The sequence below is a fragment of the Helianthus annuus genome, chromosome 12 (assembly GCF_002127325.2).
Source record: "Helianthus annuus cultivar XRQ/B chromosome 12, HanXRQr2.0-SUNRISE, whole genome shotgun sequence".
In the NCBI taxonomy this organism is placed as follows: Eukaryota; Viridiplantae; Streptophyta; class Magnoliopsida; order Asterales; family Asteraceae; genus Helianthus; species Helianthus annuus.
In genome coordinates this window covers 158,039,908-158,062,572 of record NC_035444.2, presented here as the reverse complement: position 1 = coordinate 158,062,572, position 22,665 = coordinate 158,039,908, and the positions used below count along the sequence as shown (strand labels likewise).

General features: G+C 34.1%; 2 protein-coding genes across 2 annotated transcripts; one reads left to right on the top strand and one right to left on the bottom strand.

Moving 5' to 3' along the window:
• Positions 1 to 1,022: 1,022 nt before the first annotated feature.
• On the top strand, positions 1,023 to 7,875 carry LOC118485145. The gene is made up of 11 exons (XM_035981413.1): positions 1,023 to 2,160; positions 2,252 to 5,104; positions 5,464 to 5,490; positions 6,032 to 6,134; positions 6,232 to 6,356; positions 6,446 to 6,527; positions 6,610 to 6,715; positions 6,836 to 6,894; positions 7,054 to 7,177; positions 7,284 to 7,625; positions 7,705 to 7,875. The coding sequence occupies exons 1-11, from the start codon at positions 1,023 to 1,025 to the stop codon at positions 7,873 to 7,875; spliced, it is 5,130 nt and encodes a 1,709-aa protein (XP_035837306.1).
• A 3,956-nt stretch (positions 7,876 to 11,831) lies between these two features.
• Positions 11,832 to 13,936, bottom strand: LOC110896077 (rac-like GTP-binding protein ARAC3). The gene is made up of 6 exons (XM_035981412.1): positions 13,917 to 13,936; positions 13,821 to 13,833; positions 13,441 to 13,504; positions 13,210 to 13,274; positions 13,036 to 13,101; positions 11,832 to 12,119 (listed from the first exon to the last, which is right to left on the bottom strand). Exons 1-6 carry the CDS (start codon positions 13,934 to 13,936, stop codon positions 12,015 to 12,017), a joined length of 333 nt encoding a protein of 110 aa, XP_035837305.1. The 3' UTR covers positions 11,832 to 12,014.
• Between the last annotated feature and the right edge of the window lie 8,729 nt (positions 13,937 to 22,665).

The following is a 22,665-nucleotide window of genomic DNA, read 5'->3' as shown; positions in this document are numbered from 1 at the left end:
GGTGTGGTTATCTATGTTCTTGTATTTCTTATGATTTTTTTCATATACTAACACCCCTTATTGTTCGTTTGTTATGGGGTTTGCATGTTTATATTTACCATGTAAACCCTTTAAACCTGTTAGTGCTACTGTTGCTGTGTATGCAGTTGGTAGTTCTAGCAGAAATGTGGTACGCTATATGCGTATGCCAAATGAAAATGTGCAACCTTCTCCGATCACTTCAATTTCGGATTCATTTGCGGTTATACGTACCACTCAGGAAAATATATCTTCTAATGCAACGACTGAAGTTAGGCGTAGACGGACGGGCCAAATGGGTCGTCCTCGATTACGTGATCGCCCTTCTGTTTTGACATGTGAGGCTACAAGTACTCAAAGACGTTGCAATGGTACGCTTGATTGAGTTCTCGTGTTTGTTATGTGTTTTCATCCAATAGCACCCATGATTTTATATTATGTGGGTTAAGCCTTTTAAATTGAATAGGTTTATTGTTATCTTTGCTTTTTTTAGTTGATCGTATCAACAGAGGCGTTGTGCATTATACCAGTAGAACAAATGGAGCTGTGCAATCTTCATTAGGTTCAACGGTTTCACAAACATCTGGATGTCTACATTCGAATCAGGTGGAAGTACCTTCCCGTGCAAACGTCTTTCAAGACGAAAACAGACATCGTAAACATCATATTTTTTCTTGTGATACTTTGTATATATGAACACCTTATATGACATTGATAGTGTTTGCTTACACTTTACTTACCTTTTTTAGGGCGATGTCCGTCGTATTGTGATATCGGTGATGCAAACCATAGTTGTGTTCATTGTGGAGCTATGCTTTGGTATGAGGAACGAACTATTAAAAGTTTAACTCCTCGTGTTCCAAGTTTTTTCATTATGTTGTAGTGAAGGAAAGGTTTGCTTGCCATTTCTTCGACATCCTCCTCAAACATTGGGTCGTATTCTTGATTACAATGGGGAATCATGATCTCGAGTGTTTAGAGAAAACATAAAGCTTTTAAATGCGATGTTTGCATTTACCTCAACCGGTGGGAGAATATCTACGGATTTAAATGATGGTCGTGGGCCTTATACATTCCGTTTGAATGGCCACAACCATCATAATATTGGATCATTGTTGCCTATGCATCCTAATGGACGCCCTAGATTTGCTCAATTGTACGTTTATGACATGGAAAATGAGATTGATAATCGCTTTTATGCTTTGCGAAATTGTGTGTCACCAACGCCTGATCAAGTCATCCTACGCACATTAGTGAATGACTTGTTGTTGATGCTTGATGCGAACAATGCATTGGTGCAGGCTTTTAGGATGGCACGTGAAAGGTTTAATGACAACTCAATGCAACGTCTTACGCTTCGCTTGCTTGGTATGCGAAATAGAAGAGAAGGACAATATTCTTTGCCTACTGTTCCTGAAGTGGCTGCATTGATTCCAGGTGACGGAAATCCTACGGACTCACGTGATATTATTATTGAAGAACGTGGTAGTCGTAGTGCAAAGCGTATATCTGAATTGCACCCAAGTTTTATGGCGTTGCAGTATCCTTTGTTGTTTCCGTATGGAGAAGATGGATTCCATCTTAATATTCCTCTATGTAATATATCCGCATCAAGTAGGCGGCAATTGGTTTCATTAAGAGAATATTATTCTTACCGTTTACAACTTAGGAGGAATGAAGGTAAGACATTACACAAATCTGGCCGTTTATTTCAGACGTATGTTGTGGACTGTTATTTAGCTATCCTTGAACATGAGATGAATTGGTTTAAACAAAACCAAAACACTATTCGTTCGGATTTGTATAATGGTTTATATGATCGTATCGCTGATGGTGAAACAAGTTGTGAAGCAGTTGGTCGACGTTTTATCCTGCCAGCAACATTTGTCGGTGGGCCAAGATATATGATTCAACAGTATCAGGATGCAATGGCTATTTGTCGTTGGGCCGGGGCTCCGGACCTTTTTATTACTATGACATGCAATTCAAAATGGCCGGAAATTACCCGACACATTCAAGCAACAACCCCTGGTATGAGTGCATCCGACCGCCCGGACATTGTTGCCCGTGTTTTCAAAATTAAACTTGATGAACTTATCAAAGACATAAGGAAAAGGAATACTTTTGGACACACGAAAGCAGGTTTATTACTAGCATTTCCATTGTTTAAATATTATACGATTTTTTTTATTCTATAGCCAGGTGTAATATTTGTTTTGGTCATTTTTTTTAGTTATCTATACAATCGAGTTTCAGAAACGAGGACTTCCACACTCTCATATTCTGCTTTTTTTTTTACAACCTGAAGATAAGATTAATACGGTTGACAATATCGATAAATATATATCTGTTGAGCTTCCTTCGGAGGTGGAAGACCCTATAGCTTTTGGTATTGTTCGTACGCAAATGATGCATGGTCCATGTGGTTTGCTCAACCCTTCAAGTCCTTGTATGCATAACGGTGTATGTAGTAAAGGGTACCCAAAGAATTATTGTGAGGAGACATTCATCCGAAATGATTGTTGGCCGTGTTATAAGAGGCCCAATAATTCAAGAGTTGTTAAAGTTGGTTCTCAAGATATTAAGCTTGATGATCGGTATGTTGTTTCTTATAACCGTGAATTGTTGGTGAAATATGGTTGTCACATTAATGTTGAGTGGTGCAACCAAGGGATGTTAGTCAAGTATCTTTTTACTTATATAAACAAAGGCCCAGATCGTGCAACTGTGGTTTTGGAAGGTGCTCAAAATAGGACAACGTTTGCGTCCTTATTACATAATGAAAATGAAATTGAGGAATATTTAAATTGTCGGTATATATCTTCTATTGAGGCATGTTGGAAGATTTTTGAATTTGAAATGAAGTACCGTGATGTTGCTGTTGAGCGATTACCTTTTCAGGAGGAAGGGTGTAATAGAGTGTATTTTCATGATAATGATGAGGTTGAGGAAGTTGCCCAACGTGCTACGGCTAGCATGTCAAAATTTACTGAATGGATGCGTGCAAATGAAAGGTTTCCGCATGGTCGTTCTTTGACATATGTAGAGTTTCCATCAAAGTTCACTTGGCATGAAAAGGAGAAGGAGTGGTTGCCACGACATAGGACGGTTTGTATTGGCCGCATTTATTATGTGAGCCCATCGATGGGTGAAAAGTATTACCTCCGTATGTTATTAAATGTTCAACGTGGGCCATTAAGCTTTAAAGACATTCGTACGGTTGATGGTGTTGAGCATCCAACTTATATGTCTGCTTGCAATGCGTTGGGTTTGTTAGGAGATGATGTAGAGTGGGTAGATTCAATACGTGAAGCTTCTCAATGGCAGTTGGGGAATCAACTTCGTGATTTATTTGTCTGCATTCTATTGTTTTGTACGGTTAGTGATCAACGGAGGTTATTTTTTGATTGTCTACCTTACTTATCAGATGATATTGCTTACAATCGACGCACAATGCTGCAGAATAATGATGTGGTATTCACAGATGAAGAGATTCTCAATTATACATTGATTGAGATTGAAAGAGTTTTAATTGGTCATGGTAAAAGTTTATTAGATTTTCCTAATTTGCCTCAAATTGATCGTCAATTGGTTGATACTATGGAAAATCGGTTGATTATGGCTGAGCGCACCTTCAATATTGAAGAAGAAATGACGCTTTTTCATGATTTATTTTGTGGATTGAATGCTGAACAAAGGGAGGTGTTTGATTATGTATGTGATTGTGTTGATAGACGGACGGGTGGTGCTGTTTTTGTTTTTGGTAGTGGAGGGACGGGAAAAACGTATTTATGGAAGACTCTCATTTCCTGTTTTCGTTCACGTGGCCAAATCGTCTTGTCTGTTGCTTCTTCTGGGATTGCCTCTCTTCTACTACCTGGTGGTCGTACAGCGCATTCGCGTTTTAAGATTCCCTTTGAACTTGATAAGGATTCTTGCTGCTCGATTGATGTTGGGACGGATCTTGCTGGGCTGATTAATGATGCTGCGCTTATAATATGGGATGAGGCACCGCTACAACATCGTTATGCATTTGAAGCGGTTGACCGTACTTTTAGAGATATTTGTCGAAATAATATACCTGGTGCAGACCGTCGAGTATTTGGAGGGAAATGTGTCGCTCTTGGAGGAGACTTTCGACAAATTCTTCCTGTTATTCCGCTTGCTCCGCGTAGTGAGATTGTTGCTTCAGTTGTGAATAAGTCATCGACTATATGGGGTGCGTGTAAGGTGTTTTCTTTAACGATTAATATGCGGTTGAATAGTTCAAGTGTTAATGACGATGTTGTAATACAACATCGAGATTTCAATAAGTGGATTTTAGATATGGGGTCTGGTCGTCTTCCTGCAATTTCGCTAGACGGGGAAGATGAGAGAACTTGGATTAATATACCTCGCGATCTATTGATTCCTGTTTCAGATAATCCTATTGAATCGGTTGTTTCAGATACATTTCCTAATATAGAAGAACGATTCTCTGATGTTTCTTACCTACAGGAGCGTTGTATTTTATCATCGACTAACAATGAGGTTGATACGATTAATCTACATGTTCTTGATAAGTTGCCAGGTGACAATCATGAGTTATTTAGTCTCGATTCCATTTGTGCAAGTACAAATAATATTGAAGAAATGCAGGCTATGTATCCTACAGAGTTTCTTAATACTTTACAGTTTTCTGGCTTACCGAATCACATATTAAAGTTAAAGGTTGGGGCACCAATCATATTGCTACGTAAATTGAATCTCAAGAAAGAATTGTGTAATGGGACCCGTTTAGTGGTTACTCAAATAAGTCGTCGTGTTATTGAGGGCGTTATTATTACGGGTACGCATGTTGGAGAAAGAGCTTTTATTTCTAGAATTGATATGACTCCAACTTCTACATGTTGGCCTTTCCACTTTAAGAGAAGACAGTTTCCCGTGAAACTATGTTTTGCTATGACAATTAATAAAAGTCAGGGCCAAACATTTAAACATGTTTGTGGTTACTTGGTAAAGCCTGTTTTTTCACATGGTCAACTTTATGTGATTGCCTCCCGTGTTACATCTCGAGCTGGTCTACGATTTTATGTTGATAATGATGGCAAGTGTTCTAACCAATTAACAAGAAATGTTGTTTATAAGGAAGTTTTTTATAACTTACCTTTGATGTCAAGTGATGCATTGGTCTGAGTGTTTTGTATGTTGTTATTGAGAAGTGGAATTGCTACCATGTACGCTTCTATAAAGGTAGCATATTATGTCTCTCTTATTTGAACACTTGTATTTAATGTTTACTTACTTTATATACTGGTTTGGTTGACTAAATATGCCATTTGTAATTACGTTGTTTTGCATGTGGTTTTTATGTGTTTGGTTGTTATATATAGATATATATTTCCTTTATGTATATTTTGTTATTAATATAAGCTTTCCATAACATTTTTTGTTTCCATGTTTTAGGTTCTCATAATATAGAATGGGACATCGGTATATTTCAGACTTGATGCCTGGTATTACTGACCAATGGCAAGTCACTGTAATGGTCACACGTTCTTGGACAACATACATTCCTAGCTCAAATCGTATATTGTCATTTGATGTCATCCTTTCAGATGAACACGTAAGGCATTTTTTAGTTAATTAAAAAAACTATAATATATATGTTTTGTAATGTTGCATGTTTTCCTTGCAGGATTGTTCAATTCATGCAAAAATTCCTTTTCATTTGATGCATCTTTTTACTAATCGTTTGGAGGATGGTTGCGTGTATAGGCTATATGGTTTTGAGGTTCTTGTATACGACTCATGGTATCGTCCGTTGAAACGTGATTGCTATGTTAAGTTTATGCGATCTACGTCAATTAGTCCATCAAGAGTTCAACCGAGCTTATTTAGACGTCATGTTTTTGAGCCGATGCCTTTTAACATGCTTGGATCATGCTTGAAGAATGACATATATCTAACAGGTTTAGTTGTTGTTTTTCTCTTTTCGTCTTCATGTCTATATATAATTATATTTTTTATGTAGATGTTGTGGGTGTTCTTCGTGTGTGTGGTTATCTTGATACTGATTTGCGGTCTTCACAATCAAATAATCGGGAAGTACGACGAATTGTTTTATCCGATGAAGTGTAAGTTTTTTAGATTGTTTTTGTGGCACATTCTATGTTTTTTATTTATTTATTTTTTTTGCTTATTTTGGAATGGTTGTGTTTTTATTAAATATAGTGGTAATAATCTCAATGCTTCTATATGGGGCCAACTTGCACTTAAGTATACTGATGAGGACATGAGGCGCCATGCCACTAATACAGTTGTTGTATTAACATCTTGCCAGGTTCGATTGTTTGAAGGTATGTGTAATGTAATAGATGAAATATTTGTATGTATATTTTTAATATATATACTTGATCCATTGGTGTTTTTTTTTTTTTTTGGTTAGGTGCTCCTTGTGTGATGTCAACAGTTGCATCTCAATTATATATTAACTTGTCATCACCAGTTTGTGATGTCTTCAAGACAATGTATATTATTCCTTGTATTAAAGCTTATTTATGTTTCAAAGCATTGTATGTTTTAATGCAACTTATTTTACGTCCTTTGAAGGTTACCGGTGCCTGTTTTATTTAAAGCTAACACACCACAAAATGAAGACTCGCAAGTTGTTAGTATTGCTGATGTTTATCGATCTATTCAGGCAGGAGTTTATAAGGTATTGGCTTTTAACCTATCTTATATATTTTGTTTTTGGTGTAGATCAATTATTTTTAATAATGTTTAACTTGCTTTTACAATGTTTTTAATTGATACCATATATTTTTTTGCTTTGCAGGGGACATTTTATAACATCTTTGGTACTATAGTTGATGTTGATTTGTTTAATGATTGGAAGTATGTTAAATGTTCTAAATGTCGAAAGAATGTGCGGTTCATGGATGCTACCTATTATTGTGTATCATGTCAACAAAATGTTCTCAATCCCCAGATAGCGTAAGTCTTTATATATTGTTGTGTTTTTATATTGTTTTCTTAATTATAAGATTTTGACAGTTTCAAGTTGGTTGTCCGCGTGGTTGATAATGATGTTGAGATGATGTGCGTTCTTTTTGATGATGTTGTGATTGCACTTATTGGGATTACTGCGGAGGAGTTGCTTTCTAAAAGTTTGTCTGAGGTTTAAACTAAATATTTCGTTAATATCTTATTTTATATGGATGAATGATTTGATTTATTTGCTAATGTTTGTCTATGTCAATAATAATGTTATTCTGTTTCTGCAGGGTGTTAATGATCCTTTATGGGCTCACACATATTTGGTTGATTCTTTATGTGCTAGGAGTGTTACATTTCGGATTAAGATTGATGAATATAACTTGGCACCTCACTATTCTTATCTCTTTACTGTGTCAAAGTTCATTAAGGATTATATCGTATCGCACGCGAATAACATTAGTTTATCTACGATTAGTACTTGCACGGATGATATAGATCATGTTTTTGAAGACAATGAAGATGAATGTGCAGAGTTTTTTTCAAGAGTCTCAACTGAAGAAATGGATATGGCTGATGAATTGTTATGGGGTCCAATCATTTCATCAGTCTCGTCTAATGAAACACCATTGGTATGTTATTGTTTTTCTAATTTCACCTATTGCATTGATTGTACTTTGCTTTATTGCATTGAATATTTTTTCTTAGCAGGTACAATCGTTTGATTATGAAGCAGATAATGGTTCTATCATTAATACAAGAAAGTCGAATACTAGGGATGTTACAACTGCTACCACATCTGTTGTTAAGTGTTCTAATGAGTGTGATCAACAAGTAAGGCCTAAACGAGCAAGACGAAAGCCAAATAAATATACTGATTAGATAATATGTGTTTTCTTGAATCATTATGCATGTTTTTTTGTTACTTTTTGTGATAAGACTTTTGTTGCTTTCTATGTTACTTATGTGAACCAGTTGCAAACTAATAAACTTGATGTAGTGTTGTTTATGCACTTATTTTCATAATGTTTGAAGTCAACATAAAATATTGATCTTATAAGCATATATGTATTTTTAACTATTAGAATTAGTGAATTTATTGATTTGTTATTGATATTGTTAATTTTAAGTTGTAAGTTTGGTTAAGGAATTGAGTTATTAGATAGAGAAGATGTTTGAAATCGATACGTTATTTACGTATGTCATATTTTGTTTGTGAATTTATCACTTATAATGATTTAACTATAGAAAATAAGGTAACCTAAACTCCCCCTAAATATACATGTCCGATGTTGCATACATGGGTCATAAGCCTGCCTTTTTGATAAACAATAAATACATTTTGCAGCCAATATTGATTCATTTTAACGTTATTTGGCAGGTCAGGCCCAAATCATATATCAATTTATGCAACCTTTTATTAAAATCTGGTGCCCTATTAATTTGGTGGCCAAAGCCCAAGCCTCAAAACGCTTGGGCTTGGGCTGGCCCTGTTTGTATCATAGCCCAAGACAATTGACATAGATATTTCAGTTATATATTTTAGACATCCTGAACCAAAATTACGATAACATCGTAATGGGATGTGACTGTTAAAGTTCTACATGCAGTTAGAAAAGGAAAGTTGTCCATCAAACATAACAAAAACATAAACCAGTGAATCCGAAAAAGTTCTCCGAATTGATATCTAACAAACTTCGAAGTAGACCTTATCACCTGCGACACTTTTTTCTCCCACCAGCTCAAACCTCATCACTTTGTCCTTAGTCATCCCCGCTTCGTCCAGGATATGCTGCCAGTCCGCATACATTATGACATGGTTTTCATCATCCACTCTTCTTGGATCTGTCCTTACCCGTAGCGGTACCAGAAACTTAACATGGCCAAATGACAGCATAGCATTACAGTAGCTATTGATTTGGTGATCCCGAACAAAGTTCTTCGGTATCGTCTGTAAAATAAATTGTTGGTTTTGTTATTCAATCTCCAACATTATAATGAAAATAAAGTATATTAATAGTTAGTTTTTAATTACCAGCATGTGTGTTTCTATGGCATGGTGTTCAAATTGTTTCTGGTAGTTGGGGCGGCTGTTGTGGTGGCGGTGCTTGGTGCGGTTGCATTGATGTGTAGTGGCTGCGTGAAGTCCGATGCCATCTTTGTTAAATATCAGGACGTTGAAGTTAAAGTGCTCTTGTGAAGTGCTTCCCATCCATTGTAAGAGCAGTTGGTAGTCCTCTTCAATGTCATTTTCAACACAAAAGGTGGTCCAACCTGACCCCATGAAACCGACAGCTAATCCTTTTTCATTTCCGGGAGGGAAAGCATAACACACATCGACCTTGCAACTTTGCTTAGGGCCGTGTACTTTAGCAAACAAGTTGTCGATTTTTAAACGCCTCTCGGATAGCAGCCACAGCAAACCATGCGGTAAATCCTATAGATCTCACATTTCAGAAATGTGAGATTAGATTTTATTCAAAACAGATAATATAAATTATAAGTTTCTCTTTCAGAAAATAGAGACAATAGTATATAAAACAAGGTGGCAAAGTTCTACCTGATGATGGTATGTTTCTGCTTTAGCTTGTACCAAACAGCCATGAATGTAATCTCTTCCTGAGGAGTGCTTTCTGATTTCCAAACCGTCAGTGTTTAAAAGAAGTATCTCAAATTTAAGTTCTTTCAATCTTTTGAAACATAGTTTGTCTATATCTTATGTTTTATAGACTGAAAAAACCTCATCCATTCGGGCCCATGTAGTGTTTTTCTTCTTCGACCCAAGCTTTCGACTGCAACCTTGTATTTCATTCCCGTATAATCAACAAGTTTGATTATTTCACTGTTTTTGGGAAGCTGGTTGCTCAATATTTTTGGGAGTTCCTATATATACAATATTTTTTATTTAAAACACAGATGTTAGGATAAAAGTCAAATACTTAAAAGAGATGAAATCAGATTTGGGTCAGGATGTATCTTACCAGTCGGTCTTGCAGGTCGTTGTAATCAGCTACTTTGATTAGTATTGTAAACTCCATCTAAAATGTTTTCAAAAAATAAAAATCTCATACTTATAATAGTCGAAATCAGATTTGGGTCAGGTTGATAAGGATGAGTTTGGGTAAAGATGAGATTAGAATTTTTTTTTTTTTAAATGAGCATCACACATCAGCCCGATTGAACAAAGTTCTTGAACAAAATTCAAATCATGAACTAATGACAACTAATGTTCGAATCATATACATTCAAGCCCTCAAAACTGTTTGAAAAGTTTCGGTTTTTTCAGTTGTTTTAATCATTAGTTCAAATTTAAATCTAATCTAAAAATAGTAAAACAATAACATCTCTGGTTGCAAGGTTAGAATGAGTCAGGTGGGTTTTGGGTCAAAGTGATCTGTTATTTCATTTTTCTTATTTTTATTTTATCCATCTAGACTAATGTGTTTGGGCCAACATTGCCAGGACCAGTCCTAAATATATTTTTGGAAAAACCGAAAACTTTAAAACTTATAAAAACAATCGAAATTCATTTGAACATATATATGTGATAACTGGCAGCACCAGCCCTAAATATATTTTTGGAAAAACCAAAAACTTTAAAACTTATAAAAACAATCGAAATGCAGTTGAACATATAGGTGATAACTGCCAACCGGTTTTGGTAACTGTCAAGCGGTTATGGGAAGTATGTATTTCTGATTTAAAACAAAAACAATAGAAACCAAAACAGTTTTGAGGTAATACTTGAAATTAAATGAAATCAAGATATTAAAGTGAACATAGTAAAACCTAACTGTAAAATATAGAAGAAAATAAAAAAAAATACCTGATTAGGCTTGAAAGTTCTGATCAGCAAGAAGAGTGTAGAAGAAGGTGAATAGTATCACCGTAAATGAGAGAGAGCAATGAGTAGAAATGAGTAGATATGTATTTTTTTATATTTATTAGGGTTTTAAATTTCTTTATTGGGGTATGTGAACTGATTTGATGTTTAATATAATATTAATATAATAGATTTTGTTATTTAATAGTAAATTTATATGGTTTGATTAAAATTATTAATAAAGTAATAGATAAAGTTTTGTTAAACAAATAGTTTTTAATAGATTTATAGGTAAACTAATTAATAAAGTAATAGATAAAATTTTGTTAAACAAATAGTTTTTAATAGTTTTATAGGTAACATATGTTTACAATACTAGTGGGAAACCCGCGCGTTGCCGCGGAGTCGACGACAACAAGGGGCGTGAACATACCACCAACTTACCATCAACACTTACCATGTACAATACCCTTAACATAGATTACCATATTGGTCTATTTCTAAAAAAAGGTTGCAAAAAAATGAAATTTAATAGTAACCAATTTTGGCCCAACGAGGTATATTCCACTATACCTTGTAAATCATTCATGCCCTAAAAACCTAACACAAACATAAAAAACGAACTGGCCCATCAAAAAACCCAGTATGTAATACTCGTTATGCCCCTCATAAAATTTGAAAACAAGCCCAGTTTTGTACATTTTAAGAAACACAAACTCAAAACTCCTTTCACATTTCAATTTCATATCTAATTATTTTCCTACAGGTCGTCTCACTGAAAGCAGTCTCTCTATTCCTACAGGATAGAGGTAAGGTTGTCTACACCTTACCCTCCTCAGAGACCCTATCTTAGCTTTGTTATTGGTGGGATTCACTGAGTATGATGATGAAAATTAAACAATAACTATGAAAAAAAAATGTTGTAATAGAACAAGGTAACTGCCATTAAACAAATAAGAATGAGGGTTACAAAAACCACACCAAATTAATTTCAACCCAAACAGAGCAAACTTCAAATACCAAAAATACCCTCAACAATATACATATGAGCTTACAAACACCTCCAGTCTATTTCATATTCAGCACAACACAACTTGTTTTCATGAGACAGAAAAAAGCAAAAGTGAGCAATTTATCAAATACTTTAGAAAGGTAATTAGCACCTCATGCTAGATTTTTCACTTTTTTGAGGCCAAAATCACAATATGGAGCACCCCTTTTGACCCTTTCGCTTCTTTTTCTTCTTTTGCTTTGGTGGCTGCAGAACCACACTAATGGCTGCATCCAAAACAACCTTCACATTCTGCAGAAACAATCGTAAAGTTTCAGTAAAAAATGAAGTTTCTTTTTTAGTCGAAACACTTGATCTTTTCTAAGGATGTAAACAAGCTAAGCTACTCGTGAGCTACTCAAGATCGGCTCGCTAAAAGCTCGAGTAAGCTCGCAAGCCTAAACGAGCCTTAGATTCACTTATCGGGATCGAGTAGGCTCGCAAGCCTAAATGAGCTTACTATTACATTATTATCTTTTAATATATTAAATACATCTATCTATATAGTGATAATTAGTACATATAAAATTATGATCATCATCATCATCATACTCAGTAAATCCCACCAATAGCAAAGCAAAGGTAGGGTCTGAGGAGGGTAAGATGTAGACAGCCGTACCTCTACCCCGTAGGAATAGAGAGGCTGCTTCCAGTGAGACCCCCGGCTCGATAGTAGTTTTGCATCAAGCCTTGGACATAAGGCACATAACACTCAGCAATCGGGACAAAGACCGATTAGTGCATGTACCCTTTTGTCTTTCGGCTATCAACGCCACCACATGATGCATGATTAACCGTCCTTAGCTTTTAACGTTATTCTCACGAAATTAGTAAAATAACGTTAAAATTAGTGCACTTTCACTTTTGTCCCCCGATGGCCCACATATAAAATTATGATAAGATAACTAAATAATATATATATATATATATATATATAATATTTAAAAACATAAATGTATATAAAAAATAATAAAAGAGCTAAGGTCAAGCTTGAAAAACTATGCATGAGCCAGGCTAGAGCTCAAGCTCTTGTAAGTTAAATGAGTCGATCTCAAGCTTAGGTTGGCTCAGCTCCTTTACCCCTTAATCTTCACTTAAAATATGATGACCATATTACAATCAATTGTACAAATATTTGTCTTTTCAAAACCAGCACTTGAAATGTCACCTGCTGTGTTTTTGAGCTACACTCAATGTAAGCAGGAGCACCGATTAGCTTCCTCAACTCCTCTCCCTGTCGAAATTAAAGAAAAGATATCCATTTTATAAAAAGAATGAAACTTTATGTATAAAAAAACAAACTTGGTGGAAAAGGACATAGAAAACGGGCAATAGGGGCAACCTGAGCCGTTGTAATTGGAACTGCACCGGGATGGTCCGTTAAAAACTGCTTATCATCATGAAGATCTACAAGAAACAATTTTTAATCACCATTTCCATATTTATACTCAAATAGAGACCACAAAAAAAAGAATTATTATAAATTTATTAAAAGCATTTGATAAGTGTAAATACGGGTCAATAACAGTATCAGATGATTTAATTGCGTCTACGTATGAATATAAAAACTAACCTAGCTTTGTTCCAACAAGGATTATTGGAACTCCGGGTGCGTAATGCCTCAATTCAGGAATCCACTGCACAATGCAACAAACACCAAGTAAATGAGACAAACGGGGACACATGCACATTCACATCTTAGCTATCTTCTCGATACAAACGGGCCCCACAAATGATGATGTTATAAACGAATAGCATATGAGTTTTTTATGGGTCGAATTTGTTTCAGATATAAAATAGACAACGAAAGTAATCTAGATTGATTATTTACTAATTTAGAGGTGGCAATTTCGACCCCTTTACTTATGAATAGGTCAACACAAACGAGTCAAATCAAGAAATTATCTACGAGGGGTTAAAACTTGAAAGTTACCATTTTACTCAAAGATTTACAGCATTAGTATAACTGTTACCATGATCATAAATTGTACGAACATTTAGTTATAAAACAATTAAAACAACGCGGATAAAAGCGAAAGACCAAATTACCTTTTTAGAGATATCTTCATAGGTGGACTTGCTAATTAGTGAAAACGCGAGTATAAAAACATCTGCACCGCGATAACTCAGAGGTCTCAATCTGTTGTAATCTTCCTGTCCTGTTCCAAACAAAAATAAACAAACATTTATAATCAACCAAAACAAATCAGACAAGACACGTAAATCCAATCTACTGATAAAGGATAGCAAGTACTATTTCATGAGAAATCTAAGTCATTGTTCCTTCAATAACTACTCATCATTTACAAAATTTTAAAATCAATTAACATTTAAAGAAAATTCCTGTAACTTATCCCAAAATCTTGAGAATTCAACATGTTTTCAAGAATCATAGCAAGAATTTGATGAACATAACCAAAAGAAACAAAAATGCAACTTTTAACCTCTCTAGTTCATACCATGAAAAATCACCAACAAAATAGAAATTAAACTTTTTTACCAGTTGACCACTCAATCGTTGAGTCGTTGACCATTCAATCCTGGTCCTCTTCTGGAGCAGCAAGATTGAGATCAATCATATCCGAACACGATGGAGCCGCGTGACCCATGGCCGCATAATGATCCATCGACCCGTTAATAAAATGAGACCGTTTGTGACCACCTAAAGCTTGCACCGATTTAAACATCCTGAAACAAATCGGGCATTCGTGCCCTTTGATCTTTTTCACCTTCGTTTTCTTATCGTACTTCGCCTTTCGAGTATGTGCAAAGTCACCTTCTAAACTGTTTTCGCAACTGTCGTGTTTTGACCCGACCGTATTGTTCTTTTTGTGACACGGTCTATGCCCGCCAAGCCCTTGAAACGACGTAAAAACCTTGTTGCAGTTCAAGCATTCGTACTTATTTCGTTTCTTATTCGGCCCCTCGCGTTCTAGTTCAAGAGTATACGAATCATCATCATCGCAAACTCTTTTTTTCAAATACGCGAATTCTCTAAACAAATTCCTTCTTATTTCGAGCTTCTGTTCGTAAGTCAGTTCTTGTGTTTTATCGAATACCAGTTTCGACTTCTTGTTCGGGTCACCATATCGAAGCAATTCCTCAACCGAAATGTCCGATTCCACTTTTCTAGCAGTAAGATTCTCGAATTGAACACTATCGGCATCCAAACCGCCACTTGATTTCTTACTGATTCTTTCAACCGAAGACGATTTCGTCTCGAGAACAGCAGAATTGTCCGACGATTCGACAACCGAATTCAAACCCAAAAAAATTAAATAAAATCAGATTAAATATAAAAATTCATTGGTGATGAATAAAGATAAAACAAAACCCTAATAGTGATGATTAACCAGAATATATAGTTTCATAAACACAAACAGATAAACAAAATTCAACTGGCAAATGATAAAAACTAAATAACCAATACATCAGTGGATTATATCATTATAAGAAAGATGATTCTTACATAAGCCGGTATTGATCATAAAATACTCCATAGATTGCAGCTGATACGACTCCAATCTTCAGGTACCAGTCCAGAAACTTCATTGAATTACAACGAGAATGATAAATTAGAGAGCTAAAGACCTCAGATCTGCCGACTGGTAAATTAGAATGGTCGAAAGATTTATCAGCGTTTCGGTTCTTTTGGGTACTACCAGGCCACGCCCGACATACTACTATTCTATATCCCGTTTTCTCAAGTTAAGTTGAGAAAATTTTCAGTTTTTTGCAAAATCATGTTAGCGGAAACAAACGGGCAATTGAAGAAGGATCCTTTACCACAATATTCATCTGCCCGAATCCTAATAATTCCTTAACTGACTTGCGACAGAACCCTAAAGCCATCGTTGTTGGGGCTTCTCTTTGTCCACAACCTACCACCGCCATCATCTGAACACCATCATCACCGACCCGGCGTCATCTCAGGAGGACTTATGCAAACGGACAGGGCTTTTGAATTCAAGAATCTGATGATTGCATTGAAAGAGGAACGATTGAGTTGAAGAAACTGATAATCGCATGAGAAGGGAACCGGCGTAGAGAGATGAGATTGATTAATCTGTGTATCTATTTTATTTTATGTGAGAAGGGTAGAAAGGGAACAAAATGGTAAAAAATTAGGATTTTAAGTTAACCTTTCATATGCCATCTTAAAAAATTGAATGGAAATTACTATTTTAGACATGGGAAATGCTTATATATAGTATATAGATTTATTGTATTATATTTTAAATAATAAAGGTAGAATAAGTAACTAAAAAACTAAACTTTCTAAATATGTTTATAATTTTGATTCTATTCTATTTTAAATAATAAAGGTATACTAACTAATAGAAAAAAACTAATCTTTCTAAATATTAACATATAGTATGTCTGATTATTATAATTAATCCGTAAAGGTACAATAACTAACAAAAACTTACCAATGATTCGATTAAATAAAAGCCAAATTGACTGTCCGCTTCAGAATCAAATATTCCTTGGTTTTTAAATGAATCCTTTAACGTATTGTTAAGAAAAATTTGTCCTTTATACTTAATAGATCTTATCTCATGGAGTTGAAACTGTTGCATCATCTTGATCGGTCATTGAAAATTTGGGAGCATCCTTTGCTTCCTTCTTATCTGTAATGTCAATAAGATTGAAGTCAAAATAAGATGTCTAAGTTATAAGTATTGGGTGATGAAATATGTAAAATAGTTTTTGTGATTACCTTACAGATATGAATGCATTCTTCATTTGATTCAACTTATAATTCCAGTTAGTTCCCATCTCCATGCAAATATTAGTGTGATGAATTCATGATACAACAGTTAGCAAGAAAAAAAATATTAAAATATTATGTCCTAAATCTAATGATCAAAACTGTGAAAAAGAATAAAAACTGTATATGCGGGAAGTTGTAAAAGTTTGTAAATTGAACCCATTTTTGAAATATTATGTTTTATATAAAGTTTAGCATCATTTTTTACTTTATGTTTGCAAAAAAAATGTATTTATACTGAAATAGAACACCTTAATTATATATGTTGTTTCCCTCCAAGTAATTTGAAAGTCAAAAACTTCCTAAACCGTCGTATGTTTAGTTAAATGAATTAGTTGGCATTGATGTAGTGGCCACGTGTCAAGTTTTTGTGGTGTGTACATGTGTTTTGACAGTATAAGAAGATACTTCCTCCTAAAATCTTATATGTCTAAATCAGCATGGAACAGAATGGTCAAAATCGTTCTGAAAAAAATACATAATTCCAAGGTATTTTATGTAGTGAACTCATGTTTTAGTGTGTTGTGTGATGGTAACAATTACTTTTTAACTGTTGGCTTGTGTTAATTGGAAGATGGAACCGGTGTACAAGACTGAGTTGTATGAGCCCAAACTAATTTCGGCGATGCAGTTTATGACTGAGAAAAAAATCCAGGTATGAATCTAGCTTTTTTGTATGTATATTATCTCTTCTTAGTTAACATGCTGCATTGTATTTGAGTATGCATCCAAACATGTATATTGATAAATTACTTGTCTTTAATGCATGTAAGGTCAAAGCAACTTACAGGGCTGAAGAAGATGATAAAAAGGTCTATGTATCAGACAATGTGATGGAGCAGTTAGTCACCAAAGATCTAAAGGATCCAAATCTAGACCTAGAGCTAGAGCAGGAATTTAGTGATGAGGTATTTTGTTGGTGTGTTCATACATGTGGTCATATAATATATTAAACGTCTTTATTATAGATGCACCGTTGGGTAAAAGGAAGAACAAACAAAAGGTCGTTATCCCTTGGAGAAGAGAACAAGACAGAAGTAATAGATGTGGATAGTTCTGAAGAAGATAATGGGGAAGAGCATGAGCTTAGTGACACAGCGGATTCCATTGCCTCTTTTAAGAGAAAAAATAAGATTCGTAGGGTATCAATTCAAAGCCGAAACCGAGTAGTTCGTGTATATCCTAGCTTGTCTTAAGAATGTTTGTGCTAATTATGTTAGTGTGATGACTGAGTTGTTTATGTTTTAAAGTTTGTTATCCTAAGGGTCTTATCTAATTTTTTTTTTTTTTTTGTAATTTGATGTGAACTATAACTCTTAAAAAATTGTTTAGGTATTATATGCTTCATTAACAAAACATGTTCTCTTTTTTAAATACATTTATATTATTACAGAAGAAATATATTTTTACACTTTAAAAGGAATTGCAACATAATAACCTTTCAAATATTTACAAGTAACAAATGTATGACTACTAAAAGTCAAGTACAAACGTTTTTTCAAATAATCATGTAAAAGGTATGAATTTAAAAGTAAAGAAGTATATATAAATCAAACTAATATTTGATAAATTGAATACATGTGAATATTATTTTAGTTGTGCCAATATAATTACTAACATTTATACTGGTTGGTACATTTAATATTTAGATTTATATAAAAAGTTGGTAGTCTAATTTAGTTAAAAACCCAAACTTATAAAATTAACATCTATCCTTAAGTTTTATAACTTACGGTTATTTTAAAATTGTTAGTTATAAAACTTCAATCTCCACTCACCCACTCTTCCACAAATTTCTCACAAATAACTTCCCATAATCCCACATTCCTATTTTTTAGATAGTAACTTCCGTTTAGAATAGTATAAATAATTTAATCAGTATTCTTTTTGTTATTCAGAATGGATAAAAAAATTAAAATCGTGCTACAAAACGGGGCAAAACCCAACAGTGTTTTAAGTTGTCCCCTTTGCAAGAAGGTGTGTCATAGTGTGCAACAGTACTATGCGCATATTGCTTCCAAAGGGCATATTAAAAAGGTAAAATCTTTCGGGTTTTGTTGTTTTTGCTAAATAAATATATTTTGGTAGGTTTTTAAATATAATTTTACATTTGTCAGAATGTTGGAGTTGTTACCACTCATGGATTCAAATGTGAGCTTTGTGATGTAACTTGCACGAGTGCTGAAAATCTGAGTACTCATGTTAAAGGTAAGAAACATTTGAGAATTGTGCGTGCTGCGGAGGACATGGCATAAAAAGATGAGGGGGTGGAGATGGAGAAAGAGGAGGCAGTCGAAAAAACTGATGGAGTTATAGAGGAAGAAGAAAATGATGATAGTGAAGAGAACTGTGTGGTTTATAGTGAAGGAGGTGTTGTGAATGGTAAAACATGTTTAGTATGTGCAGCTTATTGTCGGCCTAAGGTTGTCTCATGTTGCAAGTCATGTTACAATAACTTCTTGACTTCATTTAGAGTTTAGGTTTACCTTTAGTAATTTGTGTTTCAAGTATGTTTATCATTTATTTTAAGTTATTTATGCTTTTGAATTATTTTTATTTCGTTGTTATCTTTGAATAATGTTGTTTTTGAACAATTGGTTATATGCTATAAGTTAAAATCATACTCACAAATAATACCACCAAAAGAATCAAAACAAACACTCAACAAGCTATCACGAGCCAGAGGGTCAGATCAGTGGTTCATCACTCAAGGTGCCACCGCAAACCATGCCAAGGAAGCCACCTACATCTGACAATGCAAATAACTAGACAATAAGAACAAACCAAACAACAAACACGGATAATGCATTACATAGATTCAAACAAATGTCACAGTTAATGCAACAGGTGATGGCCCACCCTGTGTCCCAGCAACCACCGGCCCGACTAGTCCGGCAACAAGTATGCCCAATGCAAGGAAAGGCAAAAAGTTTAAGAAAGAAATAATAGCACCAGATGGCATGAAATGCAAGCAAGTCAGTTCTGTAGCGTTCACTTAGGGCTGCAGGATACTAAAAGTAGATTAGTAAAAGAGTATATAATGTTAAGCATAATAATAATATGGTTTTCTAAAAGTAAGGATATACAAGTACAATTCTTATATGTGTATATAAACAAGAAATTTATGGTTCATAAGATTTTTTAAGAGTTTTTAAAAAGATGTCTTTATTAGTGTAAAATATAACTTCTATCAATAGTTTAAGCTTTTGTTAGAAAGTTTAAAAAAGATCAGTTTCGGTTATAAAAAAATTCAAATAAAAAAATAGCTGGGATATAAAACTTATAGGTTTAGTAACCGATTATGCAGTTATTATAAAGAGGTTACTAAGTCAGCCCACTTTCCCACTATCCCATGATTTATTAACTGTCTAAATATAGATTAACTTCCCTGAGAAAAATTCGGATATTAGCTCTATATAATGTAGTTCTATGATTTTTGATATGTCGCCTTCTTTCTTTCAGTTTTGTTTATCTTAAAAAGCATCATATTGAGTACCTTTGCAGAACCAGTTGGAGAAATAAAGTATGGTTTCTTAATCTCTTTAGATTAGCTTTTATTACAAATAGGTTTGTTTGTGTTTTTGTTTTTATAGTTTAAACAATGCAATTAAAAGCATTTAGGTTTGTGATATGTGTGTTAATATATGTAGACCATTTTTTCATCAAATGTGTAGAATCTAACAGTCTCAGATCATAACTAACTACTGTAAAATGTTATATAGAAAACACATACTATAACAGTTGTGAACAACAAGAATTGTGTAAATTATATCCTTAAATTCAAACAATTTTGTATTAAAACAAACCAATAGGCATTGTAAGGAGTTTGAATCAGTGGTTAGAGTCACTTACAGTGCCATAATGTATGATTAATACCATGGGTTGCAAGATGCAGAATAGGTCTGTAAGATGATTCAGTCTCTTAAGGATAAGTCTAGCTTCTGTCCCTCATTTGAACGTTCCTGTTAGCCCATTAAGACAGACAAAATCTTTAATAATTGATTCAATAATGTAGTGATAAACATAAAAAACAAAACTTACAAAGAGTCTGCCAAGTTTTGGATCCAGCACAGCTCCATTTGTCTATGTTCTAGAGCTTATCTAGACCACGTCTTTATCTCAGTGGTTACATACTCATTTCAAGGAACAATCCTAGACCTATCAAACTACCGAAACTCAGATCTGTCATATTTGAACAATTGAAAACCTAAAATCCGAAAAGTTTTACTCGAATATGAAGAACCCTAATATCATCGTTCCACAACCGTTAACCCTAAGAACTGCGGAAATACAGGTCGAACATGTGTCAATAGCTGAAACCCTAAAATCCAAAAGGTATTAATCGAATCCGAAGAACCCTAACACCATAGATTCATAACCATTAACCGAAAAAATGGCGAAACACAGATCTGCAGTCGTTATCCTGCACAAGTGTTTATCAATGAAGGTGTTAATCGAATATGAAGAACCCTAATCGAACAAAATAGTATGATGTATAAGACGCTAGGGTTTAGAGGGGTAAAAACCTTGAAAGTTTGAAACGATTGAAGTGATGATACGTATGACGGAGCTGAAGAGAGTGTACACAAGTGTAACCATCTTGAATCGCCATGGAAACTGATGATGAGGATGAAATCGTGATGCAGAGAGAAGCGATTTTGGACAAGAAAGAGGCTGGATTCATCACAGTTGTGGCTAGGGTTGAGTTAACTAGCATTATGTAGTATCCATTTCTTAAATCGGATTATCCGTCTAATATCCGTATTTCTATATCGAACCCGGCCCATTTCCAATTTGTGTTTAGATCAAACCTGGCCTGTTAAGTGAATATGGCCCAAAACCTCAATTCATTATATAATAACCTGGCCCATTTGTATATATAGTTTAGAAATTGCATTTTTTTTACTTTTAATTTTTATTGATAATTATTACTTTTTTGTTCTTTCATTTTTTATTCTTTTAATTTGTTATTAGAGATTTTTTTTAAGTCTTTTATGGTATTTGTATTTGTTTTTTATAGAAGATGGATGAAGATTACACTGTAGCTGATTTTTCTTCACTAACTCACTAGGGAGTGTGGTATAATCTTAGTGTTGTACGTGTTGAATTTACTTGGTATGATGTCAGCAAAAACAAATTACTACTTATTTTACTTGATAAAGATGTAAGTTCATTTATTTATTTATTTCGTTTTTTAAGTTTACATACATTATATTTAAGTAACATACTTTATATTATAGAGAAGAAGACTTGCAGCAATTGTCCCCGCTAATTTGGTTCACTTATTTGATGGCATGGAACTCGTGGGTCATGTTTTTTCGGTTTCTCATTTTCAAATTGAGAATTTCAAGTTTAATGATTATCCAACATACAAAAGCTACGTATTAATTTATGGTCGTATCAAAATAGTTATAAATGAAAGCACAAAATTTACTCCGTGTATACATGAGGTTTCAAAGGGTTTTCCGTTGTATCCACTGGTGCCGTGCTTTAATGTTTTGAAAGAGTACAAGGGTTTTCACAAACATATTGTTGGTATACATAAATTCTTTCTATTTTTTTTTTGGATTTGTTATATATATATATATATATATGTGTGTGTGTGTGTGTGTGTGTGTGTGTGAAAAGTCTAACACGTTGTTGCCTTTATTGTAGATGTTATAGGAAAAATCATCAAGGGGAAAAGAATAAAGCATATGTTTACTTTTAAGATTAATTTGCAAGATGCTACGTAAGCCACGTTTTTATTATTAATGACCTTAATGTTTTAAGTAACACATATATGTATACATATTTTTTTAATATAATGTGTTTGATTATTTTACAGTGGTCACGTTATAAAGTTGCGTCTAGACACATCGAGGCATATAAATATTGTACGAACATATCGTGCAATATCCAGTAAATCTATCATATACGTCTCTCAACTCAAGTTGGTCTATACGTCGTCAAGTATGTTATAGGCTTAATATGTATTTCTTATATATTTTAATTTTTTAAATGACCTATGAACATAATTTGTAACAC